Source organism: Gymnodraco acuticeps, unplaced genomic scaffold (assembly GCF_902827175.1).
Source record: "Gymnodraco acuticeps unplaced genomic scaffold, fGymAcu1.1, whole genome shotgun sequence".
NCBI lineage: Eukaryota > Metazoa > Chordata > Actinopteri > Perciformes > Bathydraconidae > Gymnodraco > Gymnodraco acuticeps.
The window spans coordinates 1,753,450-1,771,192 of NW_022992053.1; the positions used below are offsets into that span (position 1 = coordinate 1,753,450).

The window sequence follows — 17,743 nt, forward strand, 5'->3', positions numbered from 1 at the left end:
GGTAAGCACAGATAAAACCTTAAGGCTAGCATGCTAAAATTGACAGAGCTAACATTGTTAGCTTAGTAAGTTTTGTTTTTCAGGGGATCCAAAACGTTTCATTGACTGTAAGGAATGTTTTGAAGTCTTACACAGAGAATAGAATAGAAGAATCTGACCTATTACAGCATCCTGGTTGGAGCTCTTCACTGTGGATCCATTTTCATTAGCGGCTCTAATGTTCATCACCTGCATCTTGAATTTGTAGGAGGAAAGACAAGAAGTTACAGACATGTTCATTCATACTTCTACATGTAAAGTATCATTGTTTGTTTCTCAGTTCGAATGCCAACCCAGGTCGGCGACACATCAATTGTTTGTCAGTTTCCCTCATTTGATTGGCACTGTACATGCTCTACATGTATTACTCAATTGTTAGTGGTCCTCCTTGGATGCATTTATATACACAGTCTAACAGGTTTTTAACTTCTAAAAGTCATCACATACATACACAGACTACAGCATATTGCGTCTGCCTATACCTGAAAGCTGATGGTTGACTTGTCAACACTTCTTGTTGTTAACCACCAACTATGTGCAATATATATATATATATATAGGCCGTTAATAACTGTGCGATATATACCTGGCTGCTAAATCCTCAGAACTGTTACAGGATGTGTTTTTTGTAAATTGTGTAACTTTTTTTATTATATATTTTTTTAATCTTTAATATTTTGTTTTATGCATGCTACTTAGGTAACACTAAGCTGTCTTTAGTTTTGTTCTGCTGTAACAATGTACATTTCCCCTCTGTGGGACTAATTAAGGTATTCTGATTCTGATTGTTGATATTTTCTTTGGATAAAAAAATGGGCGCTAATGGTTACACGATCAACACAGTGATACAATGTAAAGATTTTTGAAATAAGGTTTGGTAACTAAATCCCAAAATGATGAAACTGTGTGTCACACAATTTGAGGGACAGATGGTGGAATTAGCCTGAAGTGCATCTTAGTTGTTAAGACAGTCGTGTAGTGTTTGTCTGTTTTCATTTGATTCCACTCTATGTCTTTCCTTTCAGTTTTGGGAAAAGTGCATTTCCAAAATAATATCTTCCTTTTCTCTGGGTATGTTTTTGTTTTTGATGCTTCTTTCTGGTGCAATTGCAGTAATGTCATATTACTCTAACAAACATGCTTTACATAAAACAGGGTTTGTATACAATTTCATATGAATACATTTTGTGAATAAAATAACTGCCCATTTTGTATTAGGTAAGGATTTGATTTACCTTCGGGTCCCCAATGATGTCAGTGTGTCCTTGTATCTCACTCAGGGACATTCCTGGGCATGGCGTTGAGATGCATGCCCGAACTGCATCATGAGACTCTCTTATCCCCACAGAGCTGAAAGAAAATGCTTTGTTAACAGATCGCTACAGAGGTCCTCTGAATCAACATGCCCGGAATGATTCAGCTGAAAAATGACCCTACATCTCTATAATCCTCTGTATTACATGAATCTCAAATGGGCTATGGAGACTGACAGAGTCAAAGAGTACTTGATAACAATGACAGAAGGCATCAGAGACCATAGATGACTTAGTTATAAATGAGCTATGAAGACGTCTGCTGAAACACAAAATAATGGTCAAATGTTAAGTTAAAACGTAAATGACAATAACGATTTCAAAGAGTTATTGTACTGGTATTGTGTTAAGTACAACATAGTCACAAGATGGCATCATTACCGATTTAATGCATTTCTTACCACTCTTTTCCATCACTTTTTCTTCTGTCTTTCTTTTTGTCAGACTTTGACTGCTTTCCTCCCAGAAGTGATGTCATCTTTTGCTCCCTCTTTTCCTCTTTTACTTTTGGTGGATCAGTCTTTTTACAGCTTGGAGCAGGAAGCTTACTCTTACGAAAACCAAACCAATTAGCCAAGGTTGAGCCAGATTTTTGTTTCACTTCAGTGGTTCTCTCCTGCTCATGAGTCTTGTGCAAGTTCTCTTCTATGCCCAGCATCACTTTTTCTTCGATTGTTGTTATAGTACTCTGCCCCTCTGGTTCTTCAGAAACTGGCTCGCCAAAGGCGCTCGAAAACTGTTGCTCAATCTGAAGGCGTCTAACTTGCTCTCGTTGGTGTTTAAGACTCTGAAGTCTTTCAGTAGAGGAGCCCAAATGTGAAGGGGTTGTCAGTCCCTCTTCAATCAAGAAATTGTTTAAAAGAGATCTGTTCATTGGACAATGGTAGCTGCTGGAGCAGCTCATACTTCCTGGAAGGACATCACTTAGAGAGTTCAAGGAGCTCCCTGAGTGTGTTTTGATCTGGGTACGGACCTTACCAGATCTGTTGAAACTTGGCCTGTCCATGTAGCGTGCACCAAAGCTCTGGCTACGAGCCTTAGCCCCATTCATGCCCATTACTGGCTTAAGGGGAGGTCTGGTTGATACAGACACAGACCGTTTAAACAGCCAACCTTCCTCATCAAATCCCCAATCTAACATCACACCGCTGTCTGAGGCAACAGGTTGAACTGGGGGTTCAGAATCCAGCGAGTTACAGCGGGTCTCAATCTTCCGCCGGACTTTATCATGAGCTCCACATTCATGTTTCATCTGGGGATCACATGTAAAAGTCTGAAAGGTATGGATACTTTTTGCAGTAGAGTTAATGTCATCTTTGTTATGTCTTCCAAAAGATAGGAAGGTACCAGTTTCCTGTCCAGCAATAGCCTCATGAGATCTAGCATTAGCAGGAAGAGCCATTTTGACAGCATTGGAGTTGGGACCTTGATGATTATTGGCAACCCCATGGTAGTAAACATTAGAATATGCCTGAGGCAAGAATTCTGAAAGTTTTGGCTCACTAATGCTCTGTTGGGATCTCTGTAATATGCTTTGAGTTGGAAATATATTGGGAGCACCATGTTCAATATGGCATATGGCAGTTCTGTCCATAGAGAGCTGGACTAACTCTGAAGACTCTCGAGCTGGGACAGGGGGCATCTTGGATGAGTTGGTAGGGTAAACTTTGGCAGGAATATCCTTCGTTGACTTACCGTCAGTGCTCAATAGTGGGGCTGCATGTTGATTGTCCTTTGTAGTGTTGGATAGTTGCAGCTGTGAAATTGAAGAAATATTTGATTGTTGCTTCGTGACGTTGGATGTTGTCTTCCCAGTTGTAGAGCTTTGAGGCTGACCTGCAGATGTTGCTTTAAGTAAGCTGTCACTACTTGGCCTAAGGACTAGAGAAGTTGTTCGACCTGGGGGTGGCGGTAGGAATGGGGACCTAATTTCTGAACGGGTACTATCACAGTGCTGGTCTTTGCGTCGCTGTTTTCGTGGAGAGCAAGGTAAGTTGTCATAGATGCTCTCTTCTACAGGCTCATTGTTTGATTGAAGTCTATTGATTTGCAAAGGTGATTTATTTGGGCTCTTTGAACATTCATTGTTGCCTGGAGGCTTAAATGCCTTTGAATGTTTCACAGGGGAAGCAAGCGGAGAGCGCACACTCTTTATAGACTTGGAATTTGCTGATACCGCAACTTCCTCCTCTTTCTCATCTTGACATAGGGATCCCTTGCTCGAAGAATTTGTATTGCTGAGATCTGTCCTTTTGCTAGGAACACTGTGTCCAGGAGGGTTTGATTGTCCTTTGGACCTGTGGCCCTTAATAAGCTTCTGGTGGAGAGGTGAATGTGTTTGCTTAGTTTGTTCTTTCCCTCCATCCGCACTCTTGCTCCGCAGAATAAAAGCCTTTCTTGCGGAGTCACAAAGCTGAGGTTTGGGTTTCCTCTGTGAAGATTCTGAGATGGTGTGGTTCTGGTTTTCACAGCCAGCTTGATTTGCATGGTCTCTGCAGTGAGGAACCTCCATAGAGGAGCTACGCTGTCTGGCTACGTTCACACAGCTCAGAGCTTTAGTTGCAAAATGCTGAATAGAAGAGCTCACTTCATTCTTCCCAGCTTCAACTTGTGTAAGTACAAGTCTACTCTGTTGTTTTTTGACATGATCAAGTCTGGATTTACGGTCAGTAGACCTTTCCTGGTTATTGTTTTTGTCACTTAACTTCATGCCTGAAGGTTTTTGTTTTTCTATTGAGTCTTTGTTTTTTTCTTCCAAATGCGTGAAGCTAGTGGTTGGGCTTATGCCAGGTTTTACTGTGGGGTCGTCCAAAAATAAGAAGTTGTCTGTGACAGGGGAAGGAAAAGGACCAGAATCCCCTGCAAGTTTTACAGGTTCTTCTTGGAAATTGTTGTCATTATCTCTTGCTACATCCAGTTTATCCAAGCAAACAAGCTCTCTTGTTGGTTGGTCATGGGATTGACAACTTTGTAATTTAGTTGAGTCATCATCTGCATCATCAGAGTCGAGGGCAGCAGTCCCTGCTCCAGCCTTCAAAGGTTGATTTGTAGGGGCTACCTGCTTGGCAGTACTCCCTTGTTGGCCACACTTGAAACCAAATGAGTATATGCCCTCGTTGGAGATCATGCAGTCTTTGCAGTGTTGCACAGTTGCAGCTGAGGATGCCTCTTTGGAGCTGCACATCTGGAGATGCTTTAGGCCTTTCAGAATGTGGCCTTCCTTCCATCCCAGGTCTGTCTGCTCGATGGGTGCAGAGTGATTACTTGAAACTGAACCCGTGCTCATCCTTTTGTCCCGGCTTGTGGCACACTGCAATACAAGACATATTTTACATAATTAATATGACATTTACAGATGGTTCGTTGTTTTTATTAAATTACCATAAAGACATAACAACGATTTTACTTTCACAAACAGCTTACAATTTAACTCAAAAGAAGAGGAAATGGAGATGATTGACACCTACCTGTTTGGAGAATCCCCGCCCCTCCGCCCAGGTGTGGGAGCCACTGGAGTATTCACTACAAGCACTGGACAGAGACAGCTCACTGCCACTGCTGCCGCTGCTGCGCGGGCAGGTGAGACTCAGCAGGCTAGGCCACCGCCCTGCAGGAACACCCGCTTTTCCATTCCTTTGGACCTCCTGGAAAATAAATAATGATATAATGAATCAACAGAAATGAAAGAAAAACTATAGAGAAATAGATGAAGAAGCAAAAACTTTAGTCTATACAAAATGTAATGTCTTTGTTGCAGGCTAATAAAAGACTGATTTACATTACATGTCACTTGTTAGACGCTTTTATCCAAAGCGACTTACATACTCAACACTGTGGACAATCCCCACAGGAGCAATTTGGGGTGAAGTGTCTCAGGGACACAACGACATGCTGACTGCAGTGGGGTTTGAACCTGTGACCCCCTGGTCCCAACACCTAGGCTCTATCCACTGCGCCACACACCTCCCTATATACAACTTGATTGCTCAGTACTGACAAAGATTATGATTATGGCTCACATTCATACCAGTGAATTCAATGTTTGTTCATGTACCCAATTCCTGACATTATATTTGATAGATTGTCTTTGCAGTCCGAGTGATATACACATTACTCTTCTTCCTGCATTTCATTGTGGAACACTGTTGATATCAATTCACAATGACAATAATTGAACCTTGAACCAAAGATAATGTCCTATCTCCGTTTGTGTCTGTCAGACATCTCAAAAAGTCCCTATCCTGGATACATGTCTCTTTACAACCTAAGGCCACTTGTCAGATGGCTTCTATTGTAAAATAATGTGTTTTCATGTTTCTCTGGTTTTGCAGGTGTTCCATGATAACTTATCAGGAGCCAGTCCATGAGACATTTTAAACTGCTGGTTCTCTTCTTACATGACTCACGCAAAATATGTTAGGGTTGAAAACGTTATGAGCGTAATGCTTTAGAGTTGGTCTACCAACTCAAAATAACCATTTACATATTGTTACTGATTCTTTATATCATCTATCACTGGCCTGTCCATCAGAAATGACGGAGGAGAGAATAGCACACTGTTAGCTTCCTCATTGAATAGTCTTTATAATAGCATGCAGAAGTATAACTTATAGAACCTTAATGAAACTAGATATCACAGACTATTGTCTCCAAAAAGGTCTTCAGCTGATGTGAGATACTGTTTCCAAAGAGACATTATGACAGAGTCTGATTTGAAAGTGTTGGGAATATACTGAAGGTACTCTTCCAATATCAGAGTAACATGCTAACAAAGGTATCCCAACTGGAACTGTGAACATGACAGGATGTGTGATTACCTAGAAGAGCATCAGGACTGTTTGAGGCATGTGATAGCTATGTGATTAACATGATGATTCAGCCTCTATGGAGAGAGACATCAAGCATGCTCATTTCTGACGTGGAGCTAATCAGAAGTAAACATTGAATACTGCTTTCTATTCCTCCATCTTGTGACTGTGTAACTCCCTCTCTTGGATATCAGCATGTGAAGGACACTGTTCAGGAACTAGTTGATGCTCTGTATGTGATGACTACTTCCATTCTGGAGAGGATCACAGACACATGGATCCTGAGATTCAAGCTCAAGCCGGGGACCAGTGATATCTTTCTAACAGTTCAAAGGTTGAAAGCCTTAAATATTTTATACATTTATAATTAAATTGTATTTTCATTAAGACTGCTTTGTTGAATCTGAAGCATGGTGAACAAGCTGCCATCAAAGGTTATTTATTGATGGGTTCATTGTTTTCTGTAGTAGTTTTAAGGCGGTATCTAATGCAAAGGAAATAAAAAGGTTGGACTTAATTATTAGAACCAACAACCATAGATGCACAACTCCCAACAGCCTACAGCCACTTCAGCTCTTTATCCATAAACTGCATTACAAAACCACAGTGTCTCAGCTTTATCGGTCCTGATGAGCTGAGTGTGCAGTATCCAACAAGTCCTCCAACTCATACGACCAAATAGGTCGATTGTTCAGCAGCTTATTACGACCTATAGTCACGTTTGAAAGTTTAGCACCTCTAGTGGTCGTGTAAGGAACAACAATTTGCGGCAATTGCAAACGCTCTGGAGGGACGTTTATTCATAAATAACCCTCTATGGAAAATCCTAAATTGTAGGATAGTTTGGCCATTAAAATGCTTTTTGATTAGATTTCTGGCGAGAAGTGTATATTGTACTTTTAGAATCCACGTCCAGTGGATGTGTAGGATCTATAGTTTGATAGATATTACGAAGATGGTTTGAGGTCTCGCCAGGAGAAAGTGTATGTCTTTCCCCCTATGTAAAGTTAGCATCAACCCTCACCGGGATGAAAACAGTATTTCTGGTCTCGACGTTTTCATAATAAAATCGTATTCCCCTCACTGTCAAATGATTTAACAGTGATATCTGCCGTACTCCTCCACTAAAACACATCAGTTTATCCTTGTTAATTACACGACATTAATTGGTTTAAATTGTGTACACTGCTGTTGTGTTTTTCCCATAGATTTGTCCTTTTCGATTCTGAGAGACACATTTCTTTTTTCAGAGGTTTTGATAGGCATCGAACTACCCATAATCCTCAGCTATCGTTGAAGCTTGGTGATTGGATGTTTGGGATATGGTGTTTATGCGATGTGAAATCCGAAAACATTAAAAAAAATAAAAATAATAATACTTTATTCCGAGTGTTCTTGCTTTTCTCTTTGAAAGTCATCACATAACGGCATTGTAATAAACGGTTCGGCTGCATTAAATATTTCACATCTGTCGTAGTTCTCTATTTATAGAGCCCTGATGAGAAGACCTTTGGATAAACTGGAAGAAATGCCGCCGAAACTGAATACTTGACGTGGATCATAAATATATCAACAATTAAACAACATCTTCAATTTCTCTTCACACAATACGTCTCCTTGCAGTATCAACACTAATTCGGCTGACTTTTATATTTGATCCAATTTGTAGATAGGTTATATTTACACCATAACGGTGCACAGCTGATAGAAAGGGACTTGTAGTTTTTAAAGATATTACTGATTTTCTTTGAATATAAGAATGTAAATACTGAGTTGAGAGAATAGTCAGGGGATTTGGGTGATGGGAGACACATCTATGGAATCACAATTTCAATAGCTTACCATTAAATGACGGATATACCTCAGATATTAATGTGTAGAACTACAATACTGTATGTGAAATAATATAGCAATATCCTGTACAATTATGTGAAAACATGAATAAAACTACACATCTTCAGATGTTATTGTCAGAAGTGTCCTATGATAATAATAGAAGGTTATTATGGCATTGTATGCTGTGTGTTATATGTAACATCTTCATAAAGTATAATTTATTGTGAATTGTAATTTATTGTATAATTTATTGCTAAACTTGACAGTTTTTTAACCCGCACCGCCTAGTGGTTAAAGCATTTTTTTATTGAATATGTTATATTTGATGAAAACATTTAAATATTAAGAGTAGCCTACAGTACATACAAAATAAGGGGAAAGTAGAAGGTAAATGATAGAAATATAGAATAGAAAGTATCAAGAAGATACTGTTGTGATCTCTACAATAAAACAGTTTAGTGGAGGACGTCCAAAGATATTAACAGGAGGATGTGCAAAACAGACAAACTAATAAAGCTTTATTCAAACATTAAAGAATACTTTAAGTTAAGGTCTTCTTTTAAATAAGAAAAAAACGTTGGGGGTATCTACAGATAAATATGAAGTCTGACAAAGTACTTAACGTCCAATATATTGCATAGTTTATGTTGGCACTTGACAATCACCTTCCCTGAATTTGAGTCAGGTGTAACTAAAGTCTGATTTAAGGGTTGTTTATATTTCACATCATTAATCAGAATCTCCAAAGTAACTCAAATAAATGTAGTAGAGTAAAAATACCAGGTTGACCTCTGAATCGTAGTGGAGTAGAACAAAGTAGTACATGCTGCTGTAACAAAAACATTTCCCAACTTGGGATCAATAAAGTATATCTTATCTTAAGATGATCGATGGCTACTGCCATATTTGCAAAATGTACATCTGAACCTTGACAAGTGCATGTTTCAGGCTTATCAATGCACAACAGGAGGGGTCACAGACATAAGACCAGCTATTAAATATAGCTCTTCTGACCTTAGGTGTCATGTGGGTATATTAATGCTGCCCATTATGGACACAAGCAATTTTCACCCATTTATAAATTATAATGTTTTACCCGTTCAATTCCAGTTTTGGAAAGTCTGCCGTGGTTTCATTCCATTTCATAGAGCTGTTGACGCTCAGCGTAACCTTGGCGCACTGCCACTCCAACATCCAATCACAGGGCTTGAGGGCTAATCACGGGGTTTGTAAAGCAAAGCGGATGTTCTAGTCCCAAACGATAGCTGAGGATTATGGGTAGTGTAGTGTCTTCGGCCATCCCAAAAAACTCCCAAAAAACGATTTGTTTCTCCGAATCGAAGGTTAAAAACACAAACCCAGCTAGCGGGGAACGTTCTCACAACTTTGGCTAACGTTACCTACAGGTTCTGATAATGTTTTAAAGAAACGTTTTAATCTGATGTTCAAAGAACCTTTTTAGGATGTTTATTATTTCAAATAATGTTCCTATAAGATGACAGAACGTTTTTTTATAAAACGTTCCTTTAATGTGATATGTTAACAAAGGTGGAACGTTTTGCCTGCAACATTCTAAGGATGTGTTTTGGACGTTGTTGGGGTAACACATTAAATAAGTTCTTTATAAAACGTTCCCTCAATGTTACATGATAACAAATGAAGAACATTCTCCAAGCAACATTCTGAAAATGTTTTCAGGATGTTATTGAGGCCTGAGATGACAGCAAGTGTTTTATAAAATGTTCCTTTAATGTGATATGTTAACAAAGGTGGAACGTTTTGCCTGCAACATTTTTTATTGTTGTATTATATGAATGTATGTGTAGTCAATTTTCCTTCAGTGTTTGTGTATTGGTCAAAACAAGGATTTGTAGGTCATACAGCCAATGTAGACAAAATGCAGTGTAGATCACTGAAACCTTACATTTTCAAACTTCTTTGTTGAGCCCAAACAGAAGAGTGTAAACTAACTTGTTTCCATTGTTCATAAGTTACTTTACAGAAATAATCATCTTTAATGACAGGAGAAAGGACGGTCCCAGACAACAGGGTTGCAATTGGTCAATGTCAATGTGTCAATTTTGCTGATAATTAGGTGCTTAGGCACCTTAGGCACTAAATAGTCACAGGGTGAAATTCTTTATTAAAAAGAGCAGTGTCTAATGGCTTTGGTTCATGGTTTAGGTCTGCTGGTTTCCTTTGCAGGAAGCCCAGTCTGATAGAAAGTGCTGGCACGATGCACTGACAGCAGATTATGTTAATTGTGGTGCCATTTCCAATCAGAGGGACCCAAAGGTGTAAAAAGGGGGTGAACCCATTTAAAAACGCATTTATCGTTTGCAAGACTGCCATGGCCAGCTTCCTCTCAAAGTCGTTAGTGTCATCTGTTAGCAATAAATAATGTGAATAGGAAATATAATTGCATAAGGGAGATGGGGACTCAAATGATTTGGTCTATTCATTGATATTCACCTACTAGTTGATTATCCTTTATTTCACAGGCCACTTCTTACAATGCATGTACAGATTTATCTTGGAACTAATTACAGTCAGCATGTTGAGGGTATCTGAGATCTGAGTGATCCAGTTTAATAAAACCCTCAGGCAGAGTGCTGCTGTGCTTAAAGTCAAGGGCATGTGATGGCTGTATACTTCAATGTTTTACACTTTTACACAGAATATGTTTCCTAATGTTTTTAAGGCGAGACACGGCAGGCAAAAACATCGTTTTTCAAGTACTGGTCAATTTTGAGATTTTGTGCTATTTTGATTCTATAACATGTTTTCTTTCAGGCTTTTGGAAGGAAAACGTACAAAATACACATTTAAGTGTTTATTTTACTATAGTTTGTCTATTTGCGTCTGTAGATTTCTCCTAAATTCACCAAAAGTTAGCATTCTAACGTAACATAAAGTACCGCGACCGCTGTGTGCACCATGTCAACAGAGGTATCGCTGGAAAGCTGTGTCTCTCCTGCACAATCGCATCGGATCCAAATATGGTCATTTCCTTTGTATCAGTAACCAATCGTGAAAGCACAAATGGGTCTTAAACCAAGAAACGAAATCTCATTGGCTGGTGTCAATTTCTGACAACGTGATTCGTTCAGATGCGTCACGTGGTGTGCTAAAACACTTCCTGGTTAGCTTTCCGCTAGAAATGTAAATCTCAAAATAGCAAAAGAACGGGGAAAAAAACGTTCACAGAGAAGACGACAACAATTGTCACTTGCACGAAGCAAGGTTATACAAAAAAAAAATGACCCCGAACATGAAATACCTTCACGGAGTGCGTCGATGCGCAAGCTGTCATCCAAAGAACAGGAGGGTTTAGCTAGCGCATCACTGCAATCTTTAAAGGTCGTTTTCTCAAAATGAGTTTTTTCTCCTACTCTGAGTTCGAAATTTCAACTTCAGTAGCACGTAGATACACAAAACCTTCCAGTTATATTCCTATCAATATTATGAAGGCTTTTACAGAAGAGTTTGTTCATATATCATTCATAGCCTGAATTATACAATATTGTATACCTAAAACATGGCGAAAATTGATATTTTAGGGCTGTTGACAGTATTTTCTGATTTATGGAGTGATAAAAAGAGATATCCAAAATCCCTTCTGTAAAAGCTTAGATACTAATATGACTACAAAATGAAACAAGAATTTTGAACCTGGCTTTATCCAAAATTCAGATTTCGATTCCTGAAATGTGTTAAAATATGTGCATATTTCATGAGATAATGGATAATTTGTATATTTAAACATGCTATTTCAGAAAACTTGTAATACAAAAAACAATTGCCTTATTGTAAGTAATTAACTGGAGACATTTCTAGCTGATACTTTTAAGTTAAAAAAATTACCCTATTCACCTGGGGTGTCGCGCCTTAAATCACTGTTTAATAAGTATGGGCAGATGGTGTCAGGTTGAAAAGATCAGCAAATACAATTTCAATGTGTCGTGTAACAAATGTACTAAAAGCCAAACATCTTAAATACAGAATAAACACAACCCGAGGGCTGGCAGGAATCATCAGTTCTCTGAGAGGTAAATGAGATGTACCTAAACACACATCTGCATCCAACACTTGACTTTCCTCACAGTGAGAAATAAGGCATATTGAAAGTATTCAGCATCAAATCAAATGAGAAGCTTTTTCTGCATCTATAGTGCATTTATATAATGATTAAAGGAAAAGTAAGTGAATAAATAAATAAACGTACATTATGACACATCTTTAAATGAAAGTGTTCAATGACTTTGTTTTGCACAAGTGTTTGTGTGAGCTGCTGGAAGATCCAAAGCACTACACACTGATCCGTTTGTATCTTGTGCGCTGTGAGAAGTGTTTCTTCTACTCCATGTTCTTGTTCATCATTCACTGTAATGTTTTATGAGCAGTATTGTATGGAAGCCTGTTTGCGCCACAGAAAAAAAAAAAGAAGAAATCCTGTAAGTCAATATATTGACTTACTATCTCAATATATTGAGTTATATATTTTTTTTTTTATTGAAACAATTATGTCAAATACAGAATAAGGCACAATCAATCAATTCATCAATGTTCATCATATAAACGGTACAACTTCATATTAAGGTTCACAAATTCACCATCAACTGGTTGTTAATTAACATGCATATTAGCAGTATATTGGCTCTTTATTAGTCATTATAAAACACTTATTAACGCCTTATTCTACATGACCATATTCTACAAGTAATCTGTGTATGTTACACTTGTATGTATGAGATCATTAAGTGCCTTGTAACTTCTTTTTGTATAGTTTAACTCTGTTTGAATGTCAGTAGACTGCAAATAAGTCAATAAAGGAACATGGCTGCTCATTACATGGCTCTCAAAAGAGTGTGGCTGGCTGTTTAATCTATGTTCACACTGAGACAGTACAACACATAGAGAGAACAGTACACCTAGTGTATAAGTACATACAAGCAGGTCCCACAGTATGATCACAAATACATAAACTCTGTACAGTACAGGCTGCTTATGTGTTCTCAGCCTTGGAGAAACTTGACATGTTTTGGGATGTGTCTGAACCTCTTTTCAGTGGTTCATTAATAAAACAGATAGTTCAACGTGTGCCTACTTTGTTCATGGACTGTTGAGGTTAATTTCAGTAGTTGTGTGCTATAATGTATTTACAAAGTGTGAAGAGGAGGCAACTTTAGAATAGGGAACCTGTTCAGGTCAATTATGGCACATTTCCACTACAGCGCTGAGCGCGGTTTAAGCGTGCCGTGCACGGCCCGTTTTTGGTTGCGTTTCCACTAGGCGTAGTACCGGCTAGCGGGTACTATTTCACAGTTTTTCTGGCCCCATAAAATCGAGGTTCTTAGCGGACCAACAACCAGGCTGAGTCGGGCTGAGTATGCTAAACTAGAGAGAGAATCGCTGGCAAGGGAGCTACAACTACAACAAGATGAACATATTTGACCATGATTTAATTGTAATACACGTTTCAAAATGATGCCGAAGTAACAACATACTGATACCGGTTAGTAAAAACTAGGGATGTAACGATACCAAAAACTCACGGTACGATAATATCGTGATAACAAGTCCACGGTACGGTATTTATCGCGATATTGAATAATACATTTTAAAAAAAAAACTTAATTTTTTTACTCGGAAAATCTTTCTTTATTACATAATAAATCTGATTTGTACAGCATTTTAGTAGGATAGCAGTATTTTAAAGTGTCAAAAACAAAGTGACAGTAACAAACTGGAACAAGAAAACCAGTGTTTTTGTACCTATAGTACTACCAAACAAAGTAGGCATTTTCTTTGTGCCACTGCAATTCACAAATAAACAAGGACATTTAATAATCAGACCCTGCAATAAAATAAATCAAGTTTCACTTTAGTTTTTCAAGAAACTCAACTCAAACTCACTAAGTCACTCACTCAGCATCATCAGACAGGTTTTTAGGAATATGAGAATGTCCATATTTCCAGGTATTTATAAACTGGGATGTTTGGGCATTTACAATATCCCCTGCTCTGGAAAACTCTCTCGCTTGGTACTGATGTTGCTGGGACAGCAGTGGTCGCGTTAACCGAATATTTTATTTATCAATGACGGAAAAATCTGAAAGCAGTCTGTCATTTTGACAGATTAGAACAAACTCGGAACAGTGCCAACGTTTCCCCGCAGCGAGGCTCTGGTGTTATGCCGTATTATGCATGCCCTCCAAAAGGAAATGATATAGTTTCCAAACCGTACTTTGCCGTACAGATCAACACATGTCTGGGAGCTTTTGCTTTACGCTGTGTGCGCTCCCGCGAGGTGCATGCACACACGGCATAACACCGCCGCCTCCCCCCCCCCCCCCCGTTGACAGTTCACGAGCGTAATCTCTCGTGAACTGTTGAGACCCGACGGGTAATAAGGGATTATGACGGACATTTTACGATCCTGTCTGTCAGAAACATTTAAAAACACTAATTTAAAAGCAAAGATAATAAAACATGAATAACACAGGTACATGAATACAAGTTACAGTGCAGTGTGCGAACAGCGAAAAAGTCTAACGCCACCTCAGTGGGACGGAGAGATATGCTTTGGCCATGGGTGACAGCAGTGGGTCAAACTGTGCATTGTCTCTCCACCACTTCAAAAACAATACAGTTTTTGCCAAGAAGCCGTCCACACTCACAACAACGGCCTACAGACATAAATAAACCAGCGACTGTATTCGCCATGACACAGACAGTCTGTGGTTTGTACTTGTTTAACTTTTGTCTAGTTTCTGAACAGATATGAGGAGCTGTGAGCTCTGAGGGCTAACAGCTAACGGCTGATGTTGGTTTTGTGTTTCGCATTGAAGATGACATCACGTCTCCGCCTACACTGCGTTACTATAGTTACTGCCCCAGCTACTAAACTGTAATGGAAAAGCAGCATAAAGTGAGCCAGTCCTAACAAGGCCTAACAAATACCGTACTAAGCCGAGCGAGGCCCTGCAATGGAAATGCGCAAACTACTACTACTAAACGAGTCAAACTACTAGTGTTACGATTATTGTGTTATGTCACGTTTTCTATGTCTTGGTTTGGGTGTTTTGCTGTTCTCCCTGTCATGTTTTCCTCTTGTTATATTGTCTGGTCCTTTTCCCTGTGTTTTTCCCCTGTCGTTAGTTTCCCTGGTGTGTCTAGTTGTCTGATTGTTTTCACCTGTGGCCCTTGTGTTTCTCCTCCCCTGCCCGGCTGTGTCTCGTCTTGTGATTACCCCTCCCTGTATTTAGTCTTGTCTCTTCCTGTGTTCAGTGTTGGTTCGTCTTGTGTCATGACTAGTTCGTCTGTGAGTGTTCTGTTTTGTCTTTGTTTATCATCTAGCCTTGAAATAAAGGAATGTTCACTTTAATCTGCATTTGGGTCCTGCCTGCTTCACACACTGTGACAACTAGCTTATTGGTTATGAACAAGACTTCACTTTAAAATAGGAAACATATTCTTTGATGCAGCATGATAATGCACAGCCCCATGTTGCAAGGATCTGTACACAATTCCTGGAGGCTGAAAACATCCCAGTTCTTGTGTGGCCAGCATACTCACCGGACATGTCACCCATTGAGCATGTTTGGGATGCTCTGGATCGACGTATACGACAGCGTGTTCCAGTTCCTGCCAATATCCAGCAACTTGGCACAGCCATTGAAGAGGAGTGGACCAACATTCCACAGGCCACAATCAACAACCTGATCAACTCTATGCCAAGGAGATGTGTTGCACTACGTGAGGCAAATGGTGGTCACACCAGATACTGACTGGTTTTCGGACCCCCCCAGACCCCCCCAATAAAGCAAAACTGCACGTTTCAGAGTGGCCTTTTATTGTGGCCAGCCTAAGGCACACCTGTGCAATAATCATGCTGTCTAATCAGCATCTTGATATGCCACACCTGTGAGGTGGGATGGATTATCTAGGCAAAGGAGAAGTGCTCACTATCACAGAGAGAAAATATTATTTTGTGTATATAGAAAATGTTTTAGATCTTTGAGTTCATCTCATGAAAAATGGGAGCAAAAACAAAAGTGTTGCATTTATATTTTTGTTCAGTGTATTTAGACATATTGAGGAGGGCATATTAAGACCAAAGCTCATGTACAACAACTTCCTAACTTGCAATAAATAAGGACTAATTGGAGGGTTATTGAGGAAAAACTCTCAACTAATGGCTTATTACTTGTAGAATATGGTCATGTAGAATAAGGCATTAATAAGTGTTTTATAATGACTAATAAAGAGCCAATATACTGCTAATATGCATGTTAATTAACAACCAGTTGATGGTGAATTTGTGTACCTTAATATGAAGTTGTACCGCTTATATGATGAACATTGATGTCTATGTGCCTTATTCTGTATTTAACTTAATCGTTTAAAAAAAATATATATATAACTCAATATATTGAGATAGTTAGTCAATATATTGAGATAGCTAAGTCAATATATTGACTTACAGGATGTTTTATTTTTTTTCTATAGTATTGTAATTGTACTTTTAAAGGAGACTACTCATTTTCTTATAGAAACAACCAACCAAACTGAGGGTCTGACATAAAGGCATTGAATTGGAACTACTGAACTACTGAAGCGAAAACTGAACCACTACTGTACCACAGTCGCTAGTTATCGCTAGATTTACTACACAGAGAGTAAACAGGTCTCATTTCCCCCTATCGCTCATGGGATTGGATTTGTCGTTTCTTGCTAATATTTGTTAGAAACGCCTGGTAAAAAAGCCAAAGATTTGTCAACTAGATAGGTAAGGAAGACATCATCCTGATACTGTGGAGTGTTTATTCTTTATTGGACAAGCCCATATTATAATGGGAGGGGAGTGTGAGTACCATAAATATGTGTCGCTATAATGTCTATTGAATGATATCAAATCTGAAATGTGAAAAAAGCCTTATGTTCCTAATGTTAAAGTTTTCATGTTTGCAGTGGAAAAAGTTGCAGCTGACATTATGCTGAGGCTTTCATCCCAGGAACCCCGCTGCACCATGGGTAATGGACCTCTGAGAGCCCTGCAGCCCCGGTGCTCTGCAGCTAAGTAAGTCCTGGCGGTTTGCACTCACAGGTCACTCAGACGTGCACTCCTGTGCACTCTTCTTGAGTGTGAAGGTTTTGTTGCAGGTGGTGCAATAGTCTCAAGGAGTACCAAAGCAAACAGAAGAATCACCAGCATGGTCATTTTACGGTAAACTTGCAAACTTAAACCTGCTAAATGAAGTTTTAATTTTGTAATCAAACTCAAAATGCTGTCTTACAAATCAAAGTATGATCTTTATCCATGTTAAAAAGTGTAAAGTAATCATGTTAGTAGCTAAAGCAAGGCACCTCTTTTGCTTAACTTACCATAGTGTGAAGTATATATTGATTGGAAAATGTAAGGCTAAAGAGTAATGACATCATCTGCGTTCAGATTGTTTCTCTATAAGCCTCACTTTGCTTTTACCATTCTGTCTGCCACAAAGTTGCAATAAAAAAATAACCAAAAAAATGAAGCTGGATTTACATCACTAAGGGAAAAGGGATAGCGCTTGAGCTGGCTCAATAATTATGAACAGAGTAATAAGCCATAGACTCCACAGTCTGGACCAAGATGGCAAATGCTTACCTGTCTCAATGAAAGCCCAGACATGTTCATCGCTACAAGACAACTCAACAACATATCTTACAACTCTCCAAAATAGCTTATAGGAGCAAAGTGTGGAA

General features: G+C 39.0%; 1 protein-coding gene across 7 annotated transcripts in view; it reads right to left on the bottom strand.

The window, feature by feature from the left end:
* Positions 1 to 17,743, bottom strand: part of LOC117536941 (nck-associated protein 5-like) — a 184,621-nt gene that overhangs the window by 21,101 nt on the left and 145,777 nt on the right. For 4 of the 7 annotated variants that reach the window (XM_034202042.1, XM_034202039.1, XM_034202044.1 and 1 more), the window contains exons 7-10: positions 4,820 to 4,996; positions 1,754 to 4,662; positions 1,275 to 1,389; positions 159 to 234 (exon numbers count right to left, since the gene is read on the bottom strand). In XM_034202042.1, coding sequence (XP_034057933.1) covers positions 159 to 234; positions 1,275 to 1,389; positions 1,754 to 4,662; positions 4,820 to 4,996 — 3,277 coding nt within the window. Of the gene's footprint in view, positions 1 to 131; positions 235 to 1,274; positions 1,390 to 1,753; positions 4,663 to 4,819; positions 4,997 to 17,743 lie in introns of all 7 variants that reach the window. The other 3 variants (XM_034202041.1, XM_034202038.1, XM_034202040.1) reach the window with 1 other exon arrangement.